This window comes from Pipra filicauda, unplaced genomic scaffold, assembly GCF_003945595.2.
Source record: "Pipra filicauda isolate LSUMZ 115617 unplaced genomic scaffold, ASM394559v2 scaffold4_size7858003_pilon, whole genome shotgun sequence".
Lineage (NCBI taxonomy): Eukaryota > Metazoa > Chordata > Aves > Passeriformes > Pipridae > Pipra > Pipra filicauda.
The window spans coordinates 2,650,693-2,674,860 of record NW_024104643.1 but is presented as its reverse complement, the minus strand read 5'-3'; the positions used below and the strand labels follow the sequence as shown (position 1 = coordinate 2,674,860).

General features: G+C 36.4%; 1 protein-coding gene across 1 annotated transcript in view; it reads left to right on the top strand.

Moving 5' to 3' along the window:
- The window catches only part of ZDHHC17 (zinc finger DHHC-type palmitoyltransferase 17), a 69,075-nt gene that overhangs the window by 27,063 nt on the left and 17,844 nt on the right, over positions 1–24,168 (top strand). The window contains exons 4-10 of the mRNA XM_027747786.2: positions 2,919–2,996; positions 4,390–4,534; positions 10,575–10,639; positions 11,891–12,053; positions 16,567–16,692; positions 17,957–18,099; positions 20,273–20,373. Of these exons, the coding sequence (XP_027603587.1) occupies positions 2,919–2,996; positions 4,390–4,534; positions 10,575–10,639; positions 11,891–12,053; positions 16,567–16,692; positions 17,957–18,099; positions 20,273–20,373 (821 nt within the window). The remainder of the gene's footprint in view (positions 1–2,918; positions 2,997–4,389; positions 4,535–10,574; positions 10,640–11,890; positions 12,054–16,566; positions 16,693–17,956; positions 18,100–20,272; positions 20,374–24,168) is intronic.

Here is a 24,168-nt window from a genome sequence, read left to right as displayed (position 1 = left end):
ATAGATAACAGTGAAACACATTGATAAGGAAAACTACTGAACCTTTTCGTATTTCTGTAGGATCAAGGTTAAGTGTCAACAGCACAATTCTGTTTTCATCATGACACTGATCTGTTAGTATCTCTTCAACTCAGATTTGTAAGAAAGCAAAAAATGGCCTTATATCTCTGCAGTTACCTATTGCCTGCATTTCTCCTTCCCCATGTTGAACTTTCTCCAGACAAGGATTTCTCTTCTACTTTTCCTGCTTCTAGCAACAGTGACTGCATGCACTTTGATTCCACAAGCACTGAATGCAAGCTGGGGTAGTTTTCAAATGCCTGGCAAAGACTTAGTGATCTTAATGCGGAGATCAGTGGAAGTATTTTCTTCTTAAGGCAACCTCTTATCAAATCTGCTTGCTTTGAATGTAAGTAGCTTGCTTAAATAGGACTTGCATACCTGGTGTCTTCTGGTGGAAGCTTAGATGAATCACCGAGAGTAGAATTGCCCAGTTCTTTCTTTGTTCAAGGGCATTCTCACTGAGCACAAAATTCCTTCTGCAAGATCTGCTTAGACAAGGAGATTAAGTTCTCAGTCTGATTTTGCAGCAAATCTCACCGTTTATGTGTACTGAAACTGAAATGCAGTGATAAATCTCAACTTAGTCTAAAAACATGCTTAAAGAAACATAAAATGTTATTTCAATGCACCATCTGGCAGGAGATTGTCGCCTTGTCTTTTTCCAGTTGTCAAACTGCAAGTTCTTCCATCTAAATAAAACCTACTAACCAGTGTGGTTCTGCTGCTCAGCAGAATCTGAACATATTCTGCGTTTCTGCAAGGACCAGTGTTTGAATGAAGGCAATCTGTTTAGTGTTCACCTCCCTATGAGCGGCTGTCACATCAGAGAAATGAATCCAAGCTTTGACTGTGAATTTCTCTGTGCTGTCTTTTTATCTGGACAAGATTTCCTTTGGAACTTCTTTCCAAGGGGGACTAAATAGTTTCTCAGTGTCTTTTTCAAATTCATTTGTTGGTAGCTGATACTTCATTCTAACAAAACTACATTATCTCTTTAGCTTACATGTACTCTGTGTTTTCACCTATATGGGACCAAGACTTTGACAAAATATTTGGTTGTTCTCATGGAGAAATCCAAAAGCTTAACTTTAGCAGAGAGATGTTGAAGTTTTGTTCTTTTAGTATTGGATGCCAGAGGAGTGGACTGTCCTGCATTTATCAGAGCAGATCTTGTTTTGTCATACAAACAGGTTTTTACCTTGGCAAATCTGATGAAGTACTCGATTGTGTCTGATGTCTCTAAAGCAACCGTATAACAGAACTTTTACTTTAGATGTTTTTAGTGTAGACATGTATAGTTAATGCATTCTTCTGCTCCTAAAGGTTCCTATAAGGGCTATTTTTGCAATTTCACTCTCTGAATCAATAAGCATTAAAGAAAATTAAGAATAATGTTTTTCAAGTTGTTCAATTTGTTGACTTTTTTCTTGCCATGTCTTGAATCACTTAGAGGAATTTGGCATGCCAGAAACTCAGCACCTGAGGATTTGAAGGACAACTTGTTGAGGGCAGGAGTGCAGCGTTTTTCAATACCTCCCAGAATAATCTTGTCCATAACTTTACCAGGCACTGAAGTGAGTCTGACAGGCCTGTAGTTTCTGAGGTCCTGCTCCTTGCTCTACTTGAAAATTGGGACAACGTTCTCCAGCTTCCTGTCAACTGGGACCTCTCCAGATTCCCAATACTGCTCAAAAATCGAGAGAGGTTTTGCGATGACATCAGAAAACTCTTTGAGGATTCTGGGACGAATCCCATCAGGCCCCAGAGATTTGTAGGGATCCAGCTGGAGCAGCAGATTCCACACAATTTCAGGGTCAGCTGCGAGTTGATCATTCTTGCAGTCATGGTCCTCCAACTCAGGATGCTGAGACTCCCTTGGTCTGTCCTCTGTGTTGAAGGCAGAGGCAAATAAAGCATTAAACACCTCTGCCTTGTCTCTGTCCCTGTTTGTGAGGTGACCATCCTCATCCTGTAATGGGCCAATAGTATTTCTATACTGCCCGTTGCCATTACTGTATTTGAAAAAACTCTTTATTGTTCCCCACATTTCTGTCCAGCTTCAGCAGTTGAGCTTTGGCCTCACAAATTTTCTCCCTGCAGCAGCAAGCAGCATCTCTGAATTCTTCCCATATCACTTGACCTGGCTTCCACTGGGCATACACCTTTCTTTTTTGCCTTATTTCCAAGAGAAGATCCCTGCTCAGCCAAGCTGGCCTTCTGCCTCACCTGCTTGACTTCTGACATTTGGGAATTGCCTGCTCCTGTGCCCTTGCGCCTTCAAACATCAAGAGGTGATGTTTGAAAAGTGACCAGCACTGATATTCTTGAGGGAAAAGTAATTTCTAGCCCATCATTTTGAAATATTTTTAAAATACTTGGATGGGTTTTTTCCTTTGATTAATAACAGTTGAGAAGTATGTACAAATCTTAGTCCTTTGGCAAATGTGTAACTTAAGTGTGATCTAAATGCTCTAAAAATTATCGTCTTCTAGCAGCATATTCTTTACCAGTAATTCAGGGTTCTATTTAATGCAACAGACCCTAAATATTTAAGAAGAAATAGTTTATTAAATACTTTTGTGGTAACACAGTTTGTACTACTTTATATAGCAATTATTCTGTTTTACATTAGAATCAAACTAGGAAATAGCATCATGTTTAAAATGCAGTAGGAGGCATCCCTGCTCTCCCAACCCATATAAGAAAGGCAAAAGGAAGGTTATATGAAGACAAGAAAAAGTTCTGGTCTTCTGGTCTCTTAACTGCCTGTTTTGCGTAACATCAAACATGCTTACTGTGTGTCCTTTCAATTTAACCAAGACAAGCAATAATGTTTATTATTTGTATTATTCCAGATACTATATATCAAAGGGTGCTATTGTTGATCAACTTGGAGGAGATTTAAATTCTACCCCACTTCACTGGGCAACAAGGTGGGAAAAAGTCTTCTGAAATTTTCTTCTCTGTTTCTTTGCTTAACACGTAATCTGCTACTGATAGTTTTATGAAATTACTATATTTTTGGAAATACTTTGTACTAGAATTAATTCAGTCTGATAACTGAGCTCACTGTGAATGTGGTATGTTTGAGCTAAGGGAGCTTTCAGCATAATGTTCAGTTTTTGTCTTATCGCTTTCTGATGTAAAGGAAGATGATTGCTTTGATAGGAAAACAAGTAAAATCAGAGTCTGTAGGCACCTTGGCTTACTCTTACTTTGGAGATCTTATTTTTGTCAAGTCTTCTGAAGTTCAGCAACACTTCTGCAGATGGGTCTTTGGATGATTTTTTTGTGACATTGTCCTTGCAGCGTTCTATTTTTTTTAAGATGTACTTAAAATCTGATTTCTTATGTACGAGATGGTCAGAGATGATGAATGGCTAGAAGAATTGAAGACAGCCTTTGAGCAGTCCTGCTCCTTCAGACAACCACCTAGAAATAGGCAGGAAAGAAACACTATCCATATTAATATTTTTACCTGTAGATGGCAAAAGGAGACTTAGAAAATTAGCTTTTAGAAGATTCAGTATATCAAAAGAATGTGCTTACTAAAGATGAGGAATGCTTGTTAGCTTCCATTAAAGATTTTAGCACCTATATTTCTTTTTGTTACAGATCACACTCTGTGATTCTGTGTTGACAGCACAAAAGCTTGATTAAATTTCCTGGTGTTCATTTATACCTGGAATCTGTTGCTCTGTGAAGCATTGTCTGAAGCTGCTTCTGACAAATAGAAGAGATCTTTTTGCTCATCTCAGGAACTGTGTACTGACAGTTAGGCATTGTGTCTAAAAGAAGGATATTCCCATGCTCATTATGGCAAAAAGATGCTTAAGCTTTTAACATAGTGTGGAAGAAATGTAGACCTTCAGTTTTCCTGTTTTTTCCTACTTTTTGTTTCACTACAGTTTTTAATAGTAGAAAGGTAAACCACAAGCCCCACAAAAAAGTGAGTAGCTAGCCAATTTGACATCTCTTAAAATAGCACGTTTCAAAGGTGGGTTGGAAGAAGTTACAGTAGACTAGATCTAAACTATTAAGTTGGGTTTTTTGTTAATTGTCTTTTTTGCTGTACAGTACACTTAAGCAAATGGCATGTGATGAATGCATTGTCTGCATAGAATTTGCTCATATAAATGAATTTGCTTGCTCTGTTGGAGAATCAGATCATTACAGTTGTTGTTTTGAAAGTATGAGTTAAAGTGCAGGAGCTCTGGTAGTGTAATTACTGCTAAACATATTTGTTGTATTCCAGTATTCAAATTTCAATAGTTTTTCTGTATATAGTTATTCAGTTGTTTGTTTTTTGTGTTTTGTTACGTTTAGACAGGGTCACTTATCCATGGTTGTACAGCTGATGAAATATGGGGCAGATCCGTCGCTAATTGATGGAGAAGGATGTAGCTGTATTCATTTGGCTGCCCAGTTTGGACATACTTCGATTGTTGCTTACCTGATAGCAAAGGGACAGGTAAATTTTAAGTAATATCATATTTAAATAGATTCTACTCAGATTTAGAGTAGGAAAACAATTGAAACATTCAGGAAATGCAAAATATTTACCTGAATAAATATAAAACTAATTCCATGTCCTTTATTGTAGACTACAGTGTTGATGTGCCACCTACTAAATTAATTTCCTCTAACAGTGGTCTGAGTACTTTGGCTTTAATTCACACTTGTCAAGTGTAGTATATGGAAATTCTAGCAGTTATTCTTTTACCATTCTTTATTTCTAATTAATTTAATCTTTAGTTGTAACTCTGACAATGATAGGAAGTATTGTAGAATTCTTCTCAGAATCATCAGTTATACATGGATAAAGAATCTAGTGACACATCAGTCAACAACTTTTAATTTATTGCTGTTTTCCTAATTACTTACATGTGTAAATAGAAATGAAATCAAACAACTCCAAACCTTCTTACTACCCTCATATTACTGCTAGAGCTGTAAAGTGTGTATATAATGTGTATTCATTACTGTTCCTGTTGTGTCCCATCTGTCATTCTGTCTGCTCAAAAACTTGTTCATGTTTTTGCTACTCATCCTGCACTGTAATTTGTTGATTTACTCACCTGCAGGTATGTGCCTGAAGCACAAACTTGATTTACTGTGTAAACCATACAGAAAAGTCAAAGCCCTCCTCTTATGACTGTCCTACTAATGCTGTTCACACTTCTGTATTCTGCATATTTTCTCAAATACCAAGTGAGATACGATCCAGTGAGTCACGTAGAATATGAAATCAGTGGGTGTGGTCTGTGTAAAACAAATACTAAATTTGCTGTGGAAAATTATGCCTGTACCTGTGAAAACCCCCAAGCTGTTGCTCCATGCAGTATTCAGTTGGTATCTGATAACTGTTTAGTAAAACAGTATTTAGTGTATGATAGAGAGTAAACTAGGCAAAACAAGAGTCTGATCCTATTTTGTATAATTGCTGTTTTGTGAGAAATAATGATTGGAGAGGAACGTGTTTTCATGAGGAACAAGTTTTGTATTTTCTTCACAAATTACATATAATTGTATATGGGTTTTATGTTACTAGAAACATCTTGCTGATATTATACAAGTACGAACTTGTTTAAAGCATAGCGTTGGTGAAGTGTTAATGGCCTTTAAAGTGTTCTACTCTGATTATGAAATCTCCCTGTAAATGTTGTTTGTCCTCCTGTTTATATACAGATTTGCCCAACTTATTCGAGCTTATAATACTTCAGTGCAAAAGAAGCTGTGTGTCTTTACATGAGTACATACATAGAGACACAAAAATTGCCTTAAAATTTAAAACCTGTTATTGTGGAAACAGCTCTCGCTATCAATAGCTTTTAAAAGGCTGATTCTTATTAAATCCCTCAAATGTTATCAAGTGTGATTTTTGTATCCTTTCTGTGATGTAAGTTTGAATTTCACAGTAGTTTTTCATAGCACTTCAGAAAGTTCAGCTTTAAAATTATGTATTGATTTGTATGTTTAAAATATATTAATAGCATTGTAATAATCCCTAAACTCCTAGTTCTCTAGCTGTACTACATACAACTACAGAAACTACATGGTTTCTCTAGAAGCTATGGGAAATACATGATTCTATTTTTTAATCCTCCTTTAATTACTACGTATGAGGCCATTAATCTCTATTTTTTTCCCCATCTTCTTTGTGATGCCATGATTTGGATCTGGAAACTTGAACTACTACTACTTTTTTACCTTTTGTCTTTATAGAGACCAAGTTCTCTTACATGCAAAGAGTAGGCTTGCCCTTGTTCTGAAGCTAATTGTAGTACCAGTGTGGTAAATGACAGCTAAATAAATGTCCAAATAAAAGTCACTGTAGGCTGTTGTGCTTTGTTAGTTCGGTCCTGATGCCTTTGTGGATGAGTATGGTCTGAGAAGAGCCAACTTTCATAACTTTGTAGAGGACTGACAGGTGGATTAAGAAATCCTAATTGCTTCTTGTCCCTTTTTGAGGCAGAGCTGGAACAGAGCTTCTGTCTTGCTGCTTCACTCTCTTCTGGGCTGCAGCAGCCAATGGTAAAATTTCCAATCTGAGATTTGAGTCCAGTCCTCTAGTTTCTGGAGTGTAGTGTAGGGGAAGAACTCTTGGTCAAATGCCCTCTGGCTTAAGTTGGAAGTGAACCTGCTTTCATGCCAACAAGTATTACTCGGTTAAGAGGCAGCTGTGGCTGATAGCTGTTGCTTTTTATTTAGTCATGTCTCTTACTGAATTCTGAGAGACTGATACCTGGCTGTATCGTAATTTACTCACGTTGTTTTTGTCAGTGGGTTGCCTGGGTCAAAATTAAGCCAGGGGCAAGTACATGATATAAATATAATCAGATATAAAGTTACAGAATCTGTAGCACAGTTCAAGTTTAGGTAAGATCATTATTTTTAAAAAAATACAGGAAAGAAAAACTGAAAAGAACTTGAAGGCACTTAAAATAGTTCAGTGTACAGTTTGACTGCTTGACACTGTGCTTGCACTACTTAAAATGCCAAAGGCACATCAGGACCTAGCATACACAAACATTCACCTGGAGTAAGTTAGGATATGGATGTGGTATGTCAAATTGTTGAATAATATGTTCTCATCCTATGGCATGTGTGAGGTAACTTACCTCAGTCACAGATATTGAGTGACTATAAAGTTGCTAGTCAGGTAAAATCATTTTGTAAGAAATATTCTAGTTCTAAAATTATAGTTTAACTATTTCATACTTACAGTTCAACTATCACTTTTATAGTTTAAGTGGCACTTATTCATCAAGTATGTAATTTTTTATTCTCAGAGTTGCAATTTTCTGGTACCAGCAGTTTTGGTTATTTCGGTGCTGCAGTCCACAAGCAGTGCTCCTAAGCACTGTTACCTCTGTTGACACCGAGTCTCCTCTCCACTGCGTGCAAGCCATTAAACCAGGTGTTTTATTTAGACCCAACTCACAGCACACTACTTTACAAAATTATAAGTCCAGCTGTGTTCTTCCTCATGATTATCAAGACTCTGAGTTTGATGGACTGGAGTGGACAGAACAGAGCTTTTGTTTGAAAGATTGAGGTTGGTTTAGTTCTCTGTGTTACCTTGCTTGTTGGTCTGCACTTGGTTCATTCCATGGGAATTCTACAAAATCTCTGCTTTTGTTGAATAACTAGCACACATCTTTCCTAAATTAAGAAATATTGCCAGACTTACCATATCTCCCTTTCTAATAAATCTTCTTTACTATATGCTTTTAAAGCCCATTTCCCTTTTCCTGGGCATTCCATGGGAAAGAGATCTTTTCCTCATGGAGAACAGGATTCTGAATAAGGATACGATGAGTCTTTTCTGTGAAGGTCTGTGTTTTGTGAAATAAGCAGTAATGGTTCTAAAGAGGATGAAATTCCTGGTTCCTTTCTGTGCAACTGAGTGTACTTTTAAGTGGAATCTCTTCATGCTTTCTGTGCTTTTGAAGAGGCTGTATTGTATCACAGTACTGGTTTGACTATTGCTTGTTAAATGTCCTCATAAGCCTAATGCTGCTCTGATCTCTAGCTGCTATTCAGAATCCTACCTTGTCAAACATATATTGCTTTCAGAAAGTAGTATTAAGCAGCAGAATAGTTCCTTTTCATGAAGAAAGCTTTCTCCCTGGTATTTTTGCCTCTCCAAAGGCTTTTTGTGGGATCTTTTATTAGTGTCCTAGGATTAAGAGTTGTTGTACTTTAGAAACAACTGAAAATTTTGCCAGTTGCAGTCCACAGAGTTCACACTTGAACCACATACAGAGGGCAGCAGTATGTGCAATTTTTGATCGTTGTGTCACTTATTGTTGCAATCTTTGTTTCTTGCAGTTCTTGTACCATGTCCTAACAGCACAGGTACACCCCTCCATGAGCACTGATCTGTCATTAAGAGCTAAAGAAAAAATTCATTCTAAAGTGCACCTGTTGGGTGCACACTAGAATAGAAGAACCATCCCTTAATTTGTACCAGTTGCTGAAGGTTTACTTTTTTGCCTCAGCCTTTTCTTTGGCAAAAAGCAGGAACAGAACTTCCTTTTAAAAATGTCTCACTTGTTGCCTGGTTATGGTACTGGAAATACCAAGGAATATATGATGAGAGGTTTGTTGGAGCACGTGTCTGCTATGCACAGCTACATCATCTTTGTTACATCTATACAATAGTACTCAAGTCAATTTTAGTTGCTTTGCCTCTTGTTAAAGTTCCTTTGAGAAGGGATCTGCCTCAGCCAACATAGCAGCCTAATGTAAGTAATAGCTGTAGCCTGCTTTGTTAAATTATGTGTAGGGAATAGTCTGGAGCTCATGGATTTTGTTTTTTTTATTTAGTTGAGTGTCACTTAGTTTTGAGTTGTCAAGGGGAATCACTGAAGGCATTGTTTTACTTACACCCAGGCAGGTCCCTACTGTCACAAAGAAGCGCTTTTCTGTATGAAATCTAAAGATGAAAGAGGGATTGTTCCTGTCACAGTAATTGGTACAGTCTTCCAAGTATGTTGTTTACACAATGTGACCTGTGAATCAAAGTAGTGCTTCTCAAGAGTGAACGAACTTGAGGTTGGGCTGTGGTTCTAATTTCCTTCGTTACCTCAACCACAGGAGGTTAAAGAGAGTTCCAGCAGTTGTGCAGTCTTAGTAGGCTCGAAAGGATCTAATCTGTACAAATACTGTGAACAAACAAAATTGGATTCTGGTCTCAAACCATGTAACTCTTTTCTGAACAAACAGTGCAATCAAGTAACAGTTCTCTTTCGTCTCTATCAATTGTGGATTTTAAATTTCCTTTTTTTTTTTTTTAAATTAGGCAACAGAGTAAAAACTCAGAAATATAAAGTTATCTGCAGGCTAGAGATGTTTTAAAAGCAATTATTTGGAAGAACTAAGTTGGATTTTCTGGAAAACAACTGCCTGGGTGAGGCTAATGGCAGCATGAACAGGGATCCCAGAGTGCTGGACATTTGGCAGACTACTGGAGCAAGGAAGAAGGTTCTGGGGGTGATACAAGGCAACATAATTAATTTTCTGGGTTTCTGTCAGGAGTCTCTAGCAAAAGACTTTATTGAAACACTTTCAATCTAATTTTTCCTAGTAAGGACTGAGGGGAGTGGCATAGGAAATATTGACATCTCTATTGCCTCTAAGGAAAACTCTTCAGGTGATGCATTAAGTTAGCTTAGGGTGATTTTGTTAGTGCTGGTCTGTGAATCTTACCCAAATGTGCTTGAGTCTAATCTGTCTCAGAGTATTTAGGAATTGCCAACTTCCATGTTAGTGAGGCAGGGGAGGAAAGAGATAAAAATGCTGTAAATATTAAATCCTTTCTGAAGGATTTAAAAGAATTGTCTGGGTGGTGCTGTTTGGTTGTTCTGTGGCTATCTTCTGTTAAATGTGATAATGGTTTTATTTATTTATTTTCACTCATCAATTTAGTCACCACTTGATTGTAGATCAGTTTTATTTCTGAGTAGGTTATTTTTATTAATGGCTTTTGTTTAAACTCTGGCATCCATTAACTTGATATCCAGATATATAAATACCATTGGAACTCAGGAAACTAAGGAAAATTGCTTTGCAATTTGAAAAATAGAGGCAACTATCATTTAGTAGGATGTAGGATGGTGGTATTTATATTAATTTATCAAGTATTTTTTTTAAATATTGGTGCATTATTTTAGTTTTCTCCTGCTTTTGAATGCAATAATACACCATCTACATATATCTTTTATGTTGAAGATTAATAGTAATTTAGAAATGACCGGTCTTATACAGTATGAGTGTTCCTTAGTTTCCAAAATAGATTGGAATGGTCATATTTTGGCAATGGTGGTGTTAATGTTTGTTTTTATTTTTTTTAAGTACTATTTGATTATGTGCTAAAAGCTTGCCACTTTTCTGCAATTCAGATGGTTTGTCTTAAAATACTACTAATCATTGGAAACCTTGTATCTACTGGATCTTGAGTATGCTTACTTTTCTCAGCAACATTTTTTTCTTTTCCTTTTTTTTAGGATGTAGATATGATGGATCAAAATGGAATGACACCTTTAATGTGGGCAGCTTACAGAACACATAGGTAATATGTGCAGTTTTGACTTTCTCTTATTGTTAACCAAGTGGCATATAGTAGTGACTGTTTCTGATTTTTATTTGGAAGGTTTTTTTCTGTTGTTGTTTAATTAGTCAGTGTTCTTTCCACAGTTGCCATTTTATCTTTCTTCATTTATGCTTATTGTGAGTTTATCCCAGTTGGCAGCTCAGCCCCACACAGCCACTTCCTCACTCCCTCCAAGTGGGATGGGGATGAGAATCATGAGGGTAAAAGTGAGAAAACTCATGAGTTGAAATGAAGACAGTTTAATAGATAAGCAAAATAAGGCATTCATTCACTGCTTTCCATTGGTAGGCAGAAGTTTAGCCATTTCCAGGTTACCTGTAACGGTTACTTGCCAGGGCAGATACTCTAATTCTTAATATCCCCTGCTTCCTCCTTCTTTCCCTCATCTTTTATTGCTGAGCACATTATATGGTCTGAAATTTCCTTTTGGCAGTGGGGTCGGCTGTCCCAGTGTTCCCTCCCAACTGCTTGTTCACCCCCAACCTGTAAGCACTGCTCAGGAATAGCTAAAACACTGGTGTGTTATCAACACTGTTTTGGTCACAAATCCAAAGCACAGTGCCATAGGAGCTACTTTGGAGGAGATTAACTGGATTTCAGTACAGACCCAGTAGAATGACTTATTAAAGAGAGAAGACATTATGAAGAAGTACTCAGTAATCCACATCTTCCTGTGGAGATGATTGGAAAAAGTTGGTGAAGAATAACACTTCTCCAAAGAGCAAATTCGTTTTAATTAAATTCCTGTTTGAAAGGACGTGTCTCTATTGATTGTTGGTAGACTAGCTTTTACCAATACCTGCCATTACCAAGCTTATCATCCTGTTTTTCTTTTCATCTTATGAATTGTGAAGTGGAAATATAACATGGTTTGAACTTCGGTTGTCTAAGTATACGATCATTTGCCTTTTCTACAAATTTGTTAGTAGTGTTAGATTTTGGTAAACACAAAACCAGAATTGTATAGCAAATGTGTTTCGTGACATCCCAGAACAAACTGTCTTACTGACCTCCTTTATAAGTCAAGACAATTGTGGTTACTCTTTGGAGGGAAGAGAATTTGGGCCATTCATAATCAGCAGCAATGTCACTTTGCTATTGTATAGTGTACCTGATCGATGATCTTTGAAGAAATTGAATGCATGAACAGTAAGCTGGTATGTATTTGAGTTCATCTTCTGTAGATCTAACAAGAATTTTCTTTTCTAGTGTGGATCCAACGCGATTACTACTTACATTTAATGTTTCTGTTAATCTTGGAGACAAATACCACAAAAACACAGCATTGCACTGGGCTGTGCTAGCAGGAAATACTACAGTTATTAGTCTTCTGTTAGAAGCTGGAGCTAATGTTGATGCTCAAAATATTAAGGTAAACACTTGGTCTGTTTTTATTGTAAGTGATTTGAGGCAGAAATAACAGAACCTATGATAAATCCCAAGAATAGTTATTGTTGTGGGTATGATGGGATCATGAAGATGGAGCAAAAGCAATGCCACTAATATGTCATTTGGAAATCAGTTTTTCCTAAAAGTGACACATAACCACTAGATCTGCACTTTAAAATAATGTATCAATGATTATGTGTAAATATATGGGAGTGAGGTGTGCAATTAGACTGCATGTATGAAGACCTGTGCATTTGGATGCAAAATTGGAAACCTGACTGACTTTCTTCTAGTGAACTTCTGAGGTGACTGTTTTTTGGACTGAGATGTGAGACAACATCTCTGTTCTCTTCCAGAGAGCTGGCGAATGCTCTAGTCTATCACCAAGTGTCAGTAAGGAAGTTGGAGGCCTGAAAATACCAGTAGAAGTAAAATAAGAAAACGGACTCTTTTTTTTTTTTGCATCTGAACTCTAAGTTGCCTGATTACCAGAACTTCTTAACAATGAAGCTAGATTCTGCATTAACAGAGCCCATCTCTTGTGTATGTTAGACCAGCAAGACAGCTGTTAGAATTTCTACTATAGACTTGGAGTCTATAAGGCTTCTCCAGCCTTGGAAGTTGTACCTTTTGAATGTGGTTTTATCCATTGCCTCTGGATATTCTATATATCAAATCAGATGCATTTTGCTACCTAAGCTGTTTTCTTCTGTGGTGTTGGAGAAGAATTCACTTTTAGAAAAAAATTTCTCTACTCAATTTCTCTTCAAACATTCGTATTTTCCACTTAAAGAGTGTTACAGATGGAGTGGTTACACTTGAAAACAGAGCTATAAATCTACATTTATAAAATATTAAATACTTAAATAAATTTTTTTGACCTTTTGCCATTTTTCCTACCGATTAAAATGGCCAAGGCCTATTTTACTAGGCCACAAGTGGTAGAAATATGCAAAAAACTAACATATACACCAATTTTCTTTAAGAACACGGAACAGCCTTTTAAGGGTGCAGTCAAATTTTGTTAGTAGCTTCTAGGTCCTAAATGCACTTTAAAATATCAGAAATACTCATGATCATGAATGAAAACTCATTAGAAGGAATCACATGGCTTTTCACATGTTTGAAACAAATCAGCTAGCCTCTTGCATGCAGTGGTATGAATAAATAATAATTATTCCTGGTCTGTAAGGTCAGTTGTGTGGATGAATTATGCTTCTAGGCTCGCTTCTTGTGTTGAAAGGCTTTTTTCCTATGCCACCTAACGGTAAAAAATTAAGATATTTTTGTGGGAAAAAAAGTCAATGTGTCATACTGATTCTTCTGACAGACTGATTAGTGTGATTAGAGTTTTAAAATCATCACCTTACTTACATTTCTGGACTCTTATGAAATCTGTAACAGAAATTTCTGTGCTTGGCCAAGTGAAAAAGTATCTGCTAACCTGAAGCAGTTCATAGTCTTACCTTCTTTATTGACAGACAGCAGCAGTCAGTAGAATACATTTTTGAACCTGCTGGATCATGATCTTTCCAGTCATGCCAGAAGACATGTACCTGATTTGTTTGACCACTGCCTATCTTCTGCAGTGGAATTTAGGTTTCTTGAGGATCAAATCATGAAAGCAGAGGCAGTTTTGCCATCCAGCCAGTGGTTTTATAAGAGATGCTGATTTAAGTGGTAATAAATATAAAATTTGGTTGATGTTTATAGGTATATAGAAACTCAGTTTTGTGACCCTCCTTTGACTGTTCAGCAAAAAAGTTTTCTTTGAACCAAAACCCAGTTGTTAAAATGTCTGTGTTGTGTTCCCTCAGAAATAAAAGGAACTGTGAAAGGCTCCTTTCTGATGCAGTCACTTCCAGATTTCTGTAGCACTCTCTAGTGAAGTCCTTTCCTCAGATAGCCCACAGAATTGACCAAGAATGGTGGTAAGACAGCTAAGGTTAAGGAAATACATTGGCTGAAAACCATTCATCTTTTTCAAATTATGAAGTGATTGAAATATTAGAAGTGAGCTCTGTTGTTATCAGTGCTAGGCAGTCTGTGTTAGAAAGGCACGTGCTGCTGGCTGCCTAGGCTTGCACAAGATTGGGACCAGTCATCTCAGTAAGGTGTTATTTACTTTGCATGAAGTTTGTGAAGTATTTGAACAATAGCATTTTAATTCTAGAGCGAAGCTTGATACAAGGAATGCGTTTGTCCTGTTTGTGTATTTACCCTCTTTGTATTATGCTGTATAAGCAAATAATACTTTCCTTTTGGTAGTAAGATATTTTTTTTTCCTTTTTGAGAACTAGATTAATGTTCGAGTTGGAAGCTGCTTTCCAGTAATCAAAGTAGAGTGGGATTTTTTTATTTGGTTGAATTTTTTGTTAAGGAAATTATCTTATACCAGCAGACAGATTGAGCAGATGAGGACAGGATTTGCCAGGGATTTGTGTTCTCACAGGGGGCTTGATAGAAGTTTGTAAATCTTATTTTAATATAAGCAGAAGCTCCTTTTTTTACTAGAGAGAGATAGAGATCTGAAAGAGCTCTTATGGTTTAAGGGAGATTTTTTTTTTTTTTTAAATCTGTTAATGAATCATTTATTGAACTTTAGATGTAGTTTCTTGATTATGCAGTGTATCTTAGGCTTGTCCATGGAAGTCTACATGTAAAGTTCACTATGGTAATGACTCTTAGATAGAAAGAATAATCTGAAATACTTCAAATATATACTATTGAAGCCTTATGGCTTGCTGGCAAACTTAAGTGTGTTACTAGATTAGGTTCCCCTACATATGATTTTTTTTTTTTGTTTTGTTTTCTGTCTAAGCAAGGCAACCATCCACTGTAAATACAAGGAAAGTACTAGAGTATTAAAATGGCCAGTGTAGTCAAAGACTTCTTTAAAGCTCCCTCAATTTTTTTATCTAGGCAGTTCCTAGGTGTCTCATGGCCCTCTAGTGGAAGGGATGCTCAGCTGGACCCCAAGACAACTTCAGGATTTACTTGGGAGATCAACTCCCAGAGGGGATTGCTTGTCCACAGGTAATCTTTACAGTCTGGATATATAAGGTGATATCAAAACAACAGCATCTCTGGAGTTTCCCGTATATTAGCTATTAAACTTGTGATGAAGCAGGCACCATAGTTTGATTTCAGGCATTTCTGTTGAGGATGGAGTTAACTTAATCTGTCTTTTAAACATCTGGCTAAATAACTTTGAAGCCACATTAAGTCAAAAGGTTATTCTTTTTTAACTGATTTTGTTAGTTGAACTTCTCGCACAGAAGAAGCGCAAGGTCCTGTTAAGTAGCAAAAATCTTCACTTCATAATCTGTAGACTGTGCTATTTACTCTCCTAAAGATGTGGAGCAAGATTTCAAAGGCAAAAATGACAGTTAAGTATTCAATTCCTATTGTCTTAACTGTAGTTTTTAATCTTTGAAATCGCTTCTGTCTATAGTAATTATTGCCCTTTCTGGGTAATTTCAGTTTCTGGTACCTGTCTGTACTTTTTTTTTAGGAGGGGGCCGAGCGATGGAGGATTCAGCCATTTTTCAAGCCTCCATGAATGGTTTGTTTAGGAGGGGAGTTAACTCCAGTAGAAGAGAGGAAGAGTCAAATGCAAAACTGAAGCTGGAGGTACCTGCAATTGGTTGTCTCTTGCCTCCTCTATAATTTTAGGTTCAGTCAATAACTTTCATTTAGCTCTCTTGCTAAATGTTTAAAAAACAATAAAATCAAGTCAGTCTGGTAGGCACCTTTGGCCCCTGTATCTCTCTCTGTGTTTCTCTTTTGCTTCATCTGTCAGTCCTCTCTGAAAGTATGGAAGAAGAAACATGGACCATTGCTGGCTTAGCACCTAAAGTCCATGAAGCCCAAGCTCAGCATAAAAGCTCAGAGTTTTGAAAATAGTTGGACATGAGCAATCAGTTTATTCTTTTCTGTTTTCTTCCTGGGACTTCAGTAACTGAGATGAACATAGGAACATGAAGCTTGTGGGGAAAAAAATCCTTACAGAAGTGTTCCATAATGCAAGTGACGTCAATCTGCCAAAAAGGCAGAGAATTAATTGGGAAGTGAGGCTTTAGACTTGGGAGAGTTACCATGATCCAGTGGGTCACAAGTTCTTATTCTTTGCTTGATTTCTGCTGCCTGTCAATTGCTGAGGGGGAAGCACAGTCTTTCATTTACGGACTAGTAGACTGTGTGTAGAATAGTGAAACATAGATGTGTTATGCCAAAGGCAACAATTACTGCTATGTAAGGACATACATCTGGTGAGGATCACACATTTAATATTCAACTTGTCCACGCATGTGTAGTTATGAGAGAGTGGAAAAAAACCAAAAGGAATGAATGATGTTTGGTGTCAAGTATGCCAGATTGTATCTTAAACTGATTTAAAATGTATTATTTTTTACCAGCCAATCTTCTGTTTCAAAAGTGCTCTGAATGCATTTTCTTTTTAAATTGGATGTTTCCCACTTTTAAACCCTTGACAGGGAGAATCACCACTTGATCTCGCAAAACAGAGGAAGAACGTTTGGATGATCAATCACCTACAAGAAGCAAGGCAGGCAAAGGGATATGACAGTCCATCCTTTCTGAGAAAACTAAAAGCTGATAAGGTAAGTAGTAGTGTAACACATAGATCAGTCTTACTGCTGCTTTTGGTTTGGAGACGTGTGTTTGTTTAAGGGAAGCAGTTCAGGACTGTGTTTTCCCCACATTTCAGCTTTAAGAAATGTCTTTTTGTCATGACAAAAGTAATTACAAAAGAAGAAAAATGTGCTTTATTCAAGGCAGGTGGAAAAAAACCCCTAAGCCTCCACACACCTTTAGTTTTACGCTAACCAAATACTAGGAAAGCACGAAGTGATTTGGTGTTTTTGGAGTTAGCCAGAACTTTCCACAACTGACTGTCAAGTTGCTGAGGAAAGAAGCATTTTGGGTATCCTGAACTCTGATCTCCTCTCTAATTATGTATTACTTTGTCTTGAATGAAAGAAGCAGTCAGTCTTGGTAATATGATGTAATATATGAATCTCTAATGTGGAGGCCTTTTGCTTCTCAGGTTATTACTTAATACTGCAGATAGGAGGAGGCAGGAAATGAGGGTGTAAGGGGTAATACACTGCTTTAGCATGAAGAACTGCTCTCCTGCCTATTGTTTGGTGACTTCTACAGAGGTAACGTTTTCTTAGTATTCATCACAACACTCAGGTAGAGTGTTGTGCTGGATATTAAGTTTTACTAATACTGATTTGTTATAACTTCTTGATTTAAAGATATATTGCATCAAGGTGCTTGAAGTACTGGCTACAGCCTGTGCTTTAACCCTGTGGAACTATAACAATGCAGTGATTATTGACCTGAAGTGATTTGTACATTGCATTGTGTGTACATGTGCATTATCACTGTGCTTTGAATATCTGGAAAGAGTTCTCTGCCCTCATCAGGAGTTGTACCCATATAGTATAAGACAAAAAAAGGTCCTCTCTTCATAGTGCTTCAGTATGACTTTATTACTTATACAAGTGTAGTCTTTAGAGTTCACTGAGATTGCTGTGTGCTGTGTAGCAGTTTATACATTGACAGACTCTTAAAAAAACCCTAATGTTACCTTGATTCTGCATTAACAGCGAAATCTTTAGAAGGCAGTTCTAAAAGAACAAAGTTACTGATTTGTTATAAAATTCTAGGAAGGCTTATTTTCCTTGCAAATTCTTTAAAGATATGTAAATACAAGAAATGAAAAATTTATGAAGATTCATTCCCCAATGTCAAGCTTCCTGAAAATTTAAGTTTTTGTGACTGTCCTGTTTATTAGAAAATATTATAATAGTCTGTTCCTAAAAATAGAGTTACTTACTGGTATTTGTTTCTATGTAGGAATTCCGTCAGAAGGTTATGCTGGGAACTCCTTTCCTAGTTATTTGGCTGGTTGGGTTTATAGCAGACCTAGACATTGATTCTTGGCTCATTAAAGGGCTGATGTATGGTGGCGTTTGGGCTATGGTGCAGTTCCTTTCCAAGTAAGTGTTTTACCAGGACACTGTCTGTTTAGTGTGCATGTATTTTGCTGGCATTTTTACTTGATAGTCTTAAATTTCTACCTGTTGGAATTGTTTTTTATTACTATTTCTGGGAAAGATCTTGTGCAACTTTAGCTCGTGTGATGCTCTGTTGTCTTGCAAAACATATGGAATTACCTTTGGTGAATACCACTGAGCTAACAGAAGCTAACAGCAGAACAGAAATTCAGTCATTATCCAGAGGAGGGTGCTGAATGTCTGTCTGCAAAGAGTTATCAGTATGAATTTTGCAGAAAGCAGTCACTGGGAAAGTTACTGCAAAGTAATAGAAGAAAGATAATGTGCAAGTGTACTATTACAACTTTTTTGCTAGTTAAGAATTTAAATACCCAAAGACATCTAAAGAGAGAAATTAAGTCAGAGTCAGATTTTGTAACTTCTGTTTTTGTGGAAAGGGGTGGCTACTTTCCAATAGTGTTTTTTGTACATTTTGTTACCGATCATAAAGAGTTTTAGTTATGATTATGATTACTTTAAATATATGTAAATGCACCTACAGATATATGTGCACACACATGCACATATAGCCATGTTCCAGTGGATTTTCAAGATCTGTAGAATACTTCATCTATCCTTTGCTTTTTTTTATCACACGTAGCACGGATAGGAGCCCTTTTTGTACCTCCGTGCTTAGAACATTCTGCTTTTCTGGCATTGGATGTCATGTTTATTAGAATCACTTGGTTCTCTTTCCTTCCTGTATCAAGAGGAAAATATATCTCTTGCTTAAACCAAGTTCAGAAGATTTTAGTGAAAAAAGATTTTAGTGAAGTTAATACCACAAGGTAGATGGAGGGTCATCAAGCTTTTGCAAGATCTTGGAGATGATCTGTTTAGTGTTTTTGTCATCTCTGAGGCTGTGCAATTTGCTGACTTCCTCCCACAAAAATCATTTGGCAATGCAAATCCTCAACTGTGCCTCCTACAGAAAGGCACAATAAGATTTTTTTGTCTCTGAAGATCTGTGTTTTGTTAAGTTTTATATTTTTGGCCTACCTGACATGTTCAGGATTAACATTTTCTTTCTCTTACTAACATAAGAGAAAGGATAACTTTCTCTTATCCTTTGCTTAATATTTAGTATAAATCCTTTTTGAAATGTTTTTCACAAAATCCAGGTTTAAATTAAACTTCTACTGTTGTTCTAGTAGTGCTTTCTTTCCCTGTTGAATTTTAGCTAATCTGCTTAGCTGTGTTTTTCTCCCTGCTTTCACACACACAAAAATGCACAGAACTCACTGAAAGATTAGTGCAGAGTAACTCCTGTGTGTCCAAATGTATATTCACTAATTACTCATCATGTTAGCTCATATTCCTTATAGGGTTTTTTCAAAAGACCTAAGGAACTTCTATTAGAGAGAGGTACTGCAAGGAAGTAAAGAAGGAAAATGGAACCTACTCCCTGCACACGTTTGTGGCAGCCCTGAGAGCACCACCAGCACAAAAAGCAGAGTGGATTAATATAACAATGTTTAGACAGACAATACAAGAAGTTTTATTTTTGGGAGTTTACCTGTTTAGAGTGTGGCTTTTCCTATGGTTCATAGCAATTTTTTCTTGTATGTGGAGTAACCTAGTCACTTTTTTTTTTTAATTAAAGTAGCAGCATTCTATCTTAGAACTTGGCAAATATAGTGATATGGGAAATGATTTAATCTGGGGTTTTTTTGTTGGCAACTGTAACAGAAGCAAAATATTCAGTAATCTAAAATATTTCAAGGCTGATACCACCATGATCTCTTTTTCTTACTGAAGTAGTTTTAACATGCCATTTTCATTGTATGGGTTTCCAAAATGTCTTTAGCATTGGAATCTCAAAAGTAAATATAGTTTGCAGCCACTGTCCATGTGGCTAGGAATCTCACAGGTTCCTAACTGCTTTCACAGTGTAGTTTTAGCATGAGTATTTACTTATTCTGCCTTTATTGACCAGTTCTTGACAGGTTGAAAAAAGGAAATTCTCATGAACTTTGAAGGGAAAAGTGAGGAAAATGTATTTTGCAATATCCCATGTAGTATATATTTAAACAGGAACTGTTTTTCTAAAGCAGCAGTTCAGGATTTACTTTTTATAAGTAGAAATATACCATGTGACATTTTTCCTACTTTACAGGTCATTCTTTGATCACTCCATGCACAGTGCACTGCCTCTTGGTATATATTTGGCTACGAAATTCTGGATGTACGTGACGTGGTTCTTCTGGTTTTGGAATGATATCCTTTCTTTGTGTACACTAATTTTTTTTATGTTAATAGTATGAGGAACTACCCAGCTATATCCTACATATAACAGTAAGTAAGCCAATAAAAACTTTAAAAAGGGGATCTCCATTAAACATCGCTTTCTATATTAATGGTAATTATTTTATTTCTTTGTTTCGGTAAGTGAAAGATTTTCCTCAAAATTGGCTTACAGTAGTCTGCAATATTTCCTGAGCTTTACACCATGTCTTATGTGGAGAGGATATTACCAACTCTACAAAATATTCTCTAGCTGTGAGGTGACACGGTATAATTGACTGCATTTTCTAGACCGTACTTTTCAGAAAATTAGTAGGCCATTTCATGGTCTGTATTAATTCCAATGGAATTAGTTTCATATTTAGTTCTTCCTAAAGATTTTGCAAATCCCATACAAACTTTAGCTATGTTTGAAAATGTATGTATAAACAACACTAGATTAGAGATTCTGCATATGCCCATCTTTTTCTTGCTTTGATTTTCTGTCTAGATACGAACTTTTTGTACTCATGGAGGTAGAAGTTGATTCAGAGTTCACTGAGGAATATCCGTTTTCCACCACATGTTTTTAAATAACTTTCTTGGGTATTGTAATTTCAGTAGCCAAGAAAACAAAATAGAGATTTGGTGCTTAATACAATTCTTACAGCTGTAAATTGTTGAAGTGAACTTTATGAGGATCCTGGCTTGGATTTTCTAGAAACTGGGGTTTTTTTCCATTATGGGAGGAATTGCCATGAAATAGGATCGTAACAGAGCATACCTTTTGGCATCTTGTTAATATGTTTTACATCCTTAGCTAAATGAGCCTTGTATTTTTGGGTTGAGAGCAGAGAGGAGACCCTGCGTCCATGCTACCTTTGACTTCAATTCTGACAGTGTTAGCGAAGGTGCTGCTGTGAATAGGAGTCCCACGTGAATGGAAATGACCGCTATGTTATGTTTAAAAAAAAAACCTTAAAAATTAAAAAATTATATCAACATTAATGTAAATGTGTCTTGAAACAGTTATTTAGAAATGCTGATCCTACTACCAGTCTCTCTGCCTGGTCTGATTTTCTGTGTTTTAACTCAAATTTACTTACTGGCTGCAGAATGAGGAAAACGAGTACAAAATGAATATGAAAAACATTTTAAAAAGTTGTAGTTAAAAATAGAAACTTATGTTTGCCAATGCCACTACATGTTTTGGGTTGCAAATGTTGATCTACTGTGAAATTCTTTCTTGTGCTAACATAACATCAGCTTAAACCAAATCTAAGAAGGTGTCCAACTTTGATTTAAAGTCCTTGACTACGTTATAATGGCTGGACAGTCAACGCAACTCAATGGTGGCCTGTATTATGGCTGTCAAATTGTGAGGCTTTTATCCTGAAGCTCATATTTCCTTCATAAGTGTCCCAACTTGCTTAGATTTTTATTTATGATAGTGTTCAGATTAAACAGCTTGAAGTTCGGCATATTTTTTTGGTCACAAAATAATGTTAATTGCCCACTAGGAGTAGTAACCATAGACTATCGGTTACCCTAATAAAGCCTGACTTCAGAATGTCAATAAAATACTGTCCTGCTTCTGTCCTGAGCTGTTGTCTCAAAACCTTTGCAACAGTCTTTTTGTACACAGAAGTAGTAGTCTAAAACCTTCAGTTACTAATTGCTTTCATTAGGGCTGACACAATTCTCTGACAAGCACTTTTAGAGACTTGAGTGCCTGAGGCCATCTTCCTTTAATTGCTGATTTTTAATTGGAAGTCTTTGCAATAAGATTCCAAATTCATTCTTCTTCTGGAAAATTACCCTGTAGCTTTATTGGATAAAAGAAATTGCATGCCTGCTCTAATTTTAAAGCATGAGGCACAGTGTTGTGGTTGGAGAAAAAATTCTTGCATTTTTACAGCTTCATAGGATTGCTTACAGCAGACTAGAGTACTACTTATATTCTATAATGTTCAAGTGATAAAACCTGCCCTGATAGTTTTCATGAATTCTGACTGTCTTTTGCTCAGGGAGAAAACTTTCTAACCTTAAAGAACTATCAGGAATTGACTTGCTGGAACTTTTTGTTATAAATAACAAAAAGATCTTAACTGCTGCAAGTGCTACTTTAATCTTTGTGTGTTTGGTAAGAATTTTCTTTTTTTGTAGATATGTTGAAGGTGTCTGGAAGATCATCAGGTCTTGTGGTTTTAATCCTAATGGGACAAAAAAAGGTAGTTGATAAAACGTATCATAAAGAACAAATAAACCCAAAGATTAGCAGTGCATTTTCTTGAATTTCAGGGTGGTCACATGAAAAATAAGGCTCTAAATTCTAAGGTTTAATGATGTGCCTTCCAAAAGACTAATCTTGAAAGTACTGAATTTTTTTGTAAATGTTTCCATTTTGTTGGATTTTTCTCAGCAGCTTCTGAATCTGCTGCATTTGTTAAAATAGAAATCCTATTCTTGCAGGGAATCAGGAAGTTATGGTTTATGTATTTATGAGTCTGTAGATGGGTTTATTGTCCTATGCTTCCATGCCACTGTTTTGCTGCTTCCTTGTAACTATATTTTGCCCATAACAAATGATAGTTATGTCTTGCTCTGTTAATGTATTCTAGTCTTCTACTGTTTGGAGAGTAGGGGGAAAATGCCCTCAAAAATCCCACACACTAAATCACTATATTTTAATTTAGTCTTATTGTTAAAAGAAAAAAACCTTATTTAAAATTACACTTTTAATAATGTGAGACTAGAATTTCACATTTTGTGCTTTTTCATTAGCACTTATAGGGAGAATGTTTTCTCGTGTCCTGTAAAAGTCCAGGGCACATGTACGGAGTTCATATCTCAGTTTTCTTGCAGTCTTTTCAGTTCCAGCTGAACAAATAGTGCCTGTTATGTCAGAACATGCCTATACTGCTCTGTTTTTCTAAGATGTCAGAGTTTGCTGTAACCCAAAATATTCACTGTATTTTGTTTTCTTTCTGCCACTTCTATTTGGCAGTGTGCAGTTTTGATTAAGTAACTTTTTTTGTTATAGCATACTACATGCAATGCTGAGATAATGAGATGATATAAACCAATTTATATTTTTAAAAATAATTCATAATTGACTAATACTGTATTGATTATTTTATTTCAAATATACTTCATGTATTGATGGGTTTTAGGTTTTGCACACTTTTTCAGTTAGGCACGATTTTAAAACTGGGTATAAGAGAATTCATGATGATTTTCATGCTTTCACAAAGCTGATACAATAGCACAGGATTTTAAAAACTGTAACAAGCTAATTGGTACAGTTAAGCAGTTTTAAAAAAATTCCTATTACCAAAATTAGTTTCAGGAAAACAGTAAAAAGCCTTGCATGCAGAAAGAAAGAAACCAGCGACCGTGTTTCTAGAGGAACCGAAGACCCAAAAAATCCAAACTCTGGGCCCAGCTGTCCAGAACTTCTGTTCCCATGTCTAAATACTTTTTCTAAAGTAAAAAAAATATTAAAAAAAAAAATCTGGGTTAAAGGAGATACACTAATTTATTTGCAAGCTAAGGGATTTTTTTATGTTAGATAGAAATGGAGGTAGAGGACTTTTGCAGAGCTTCAGTTAATTACAGATGGATTTTGTCTAGTAAATGCCCAGTAAAATGAGGCTTCTCATGTAGCTATCTGATGTTGTCTACCTGGACTCTTGGATCCAGATGTACAGCTGTTATGAGTTGAGGTTCTGGAGCATCTCTCTAATGAGGACAGGCTGAGGGGGTTGGGCCTGTTCAACCTTGAGAAGA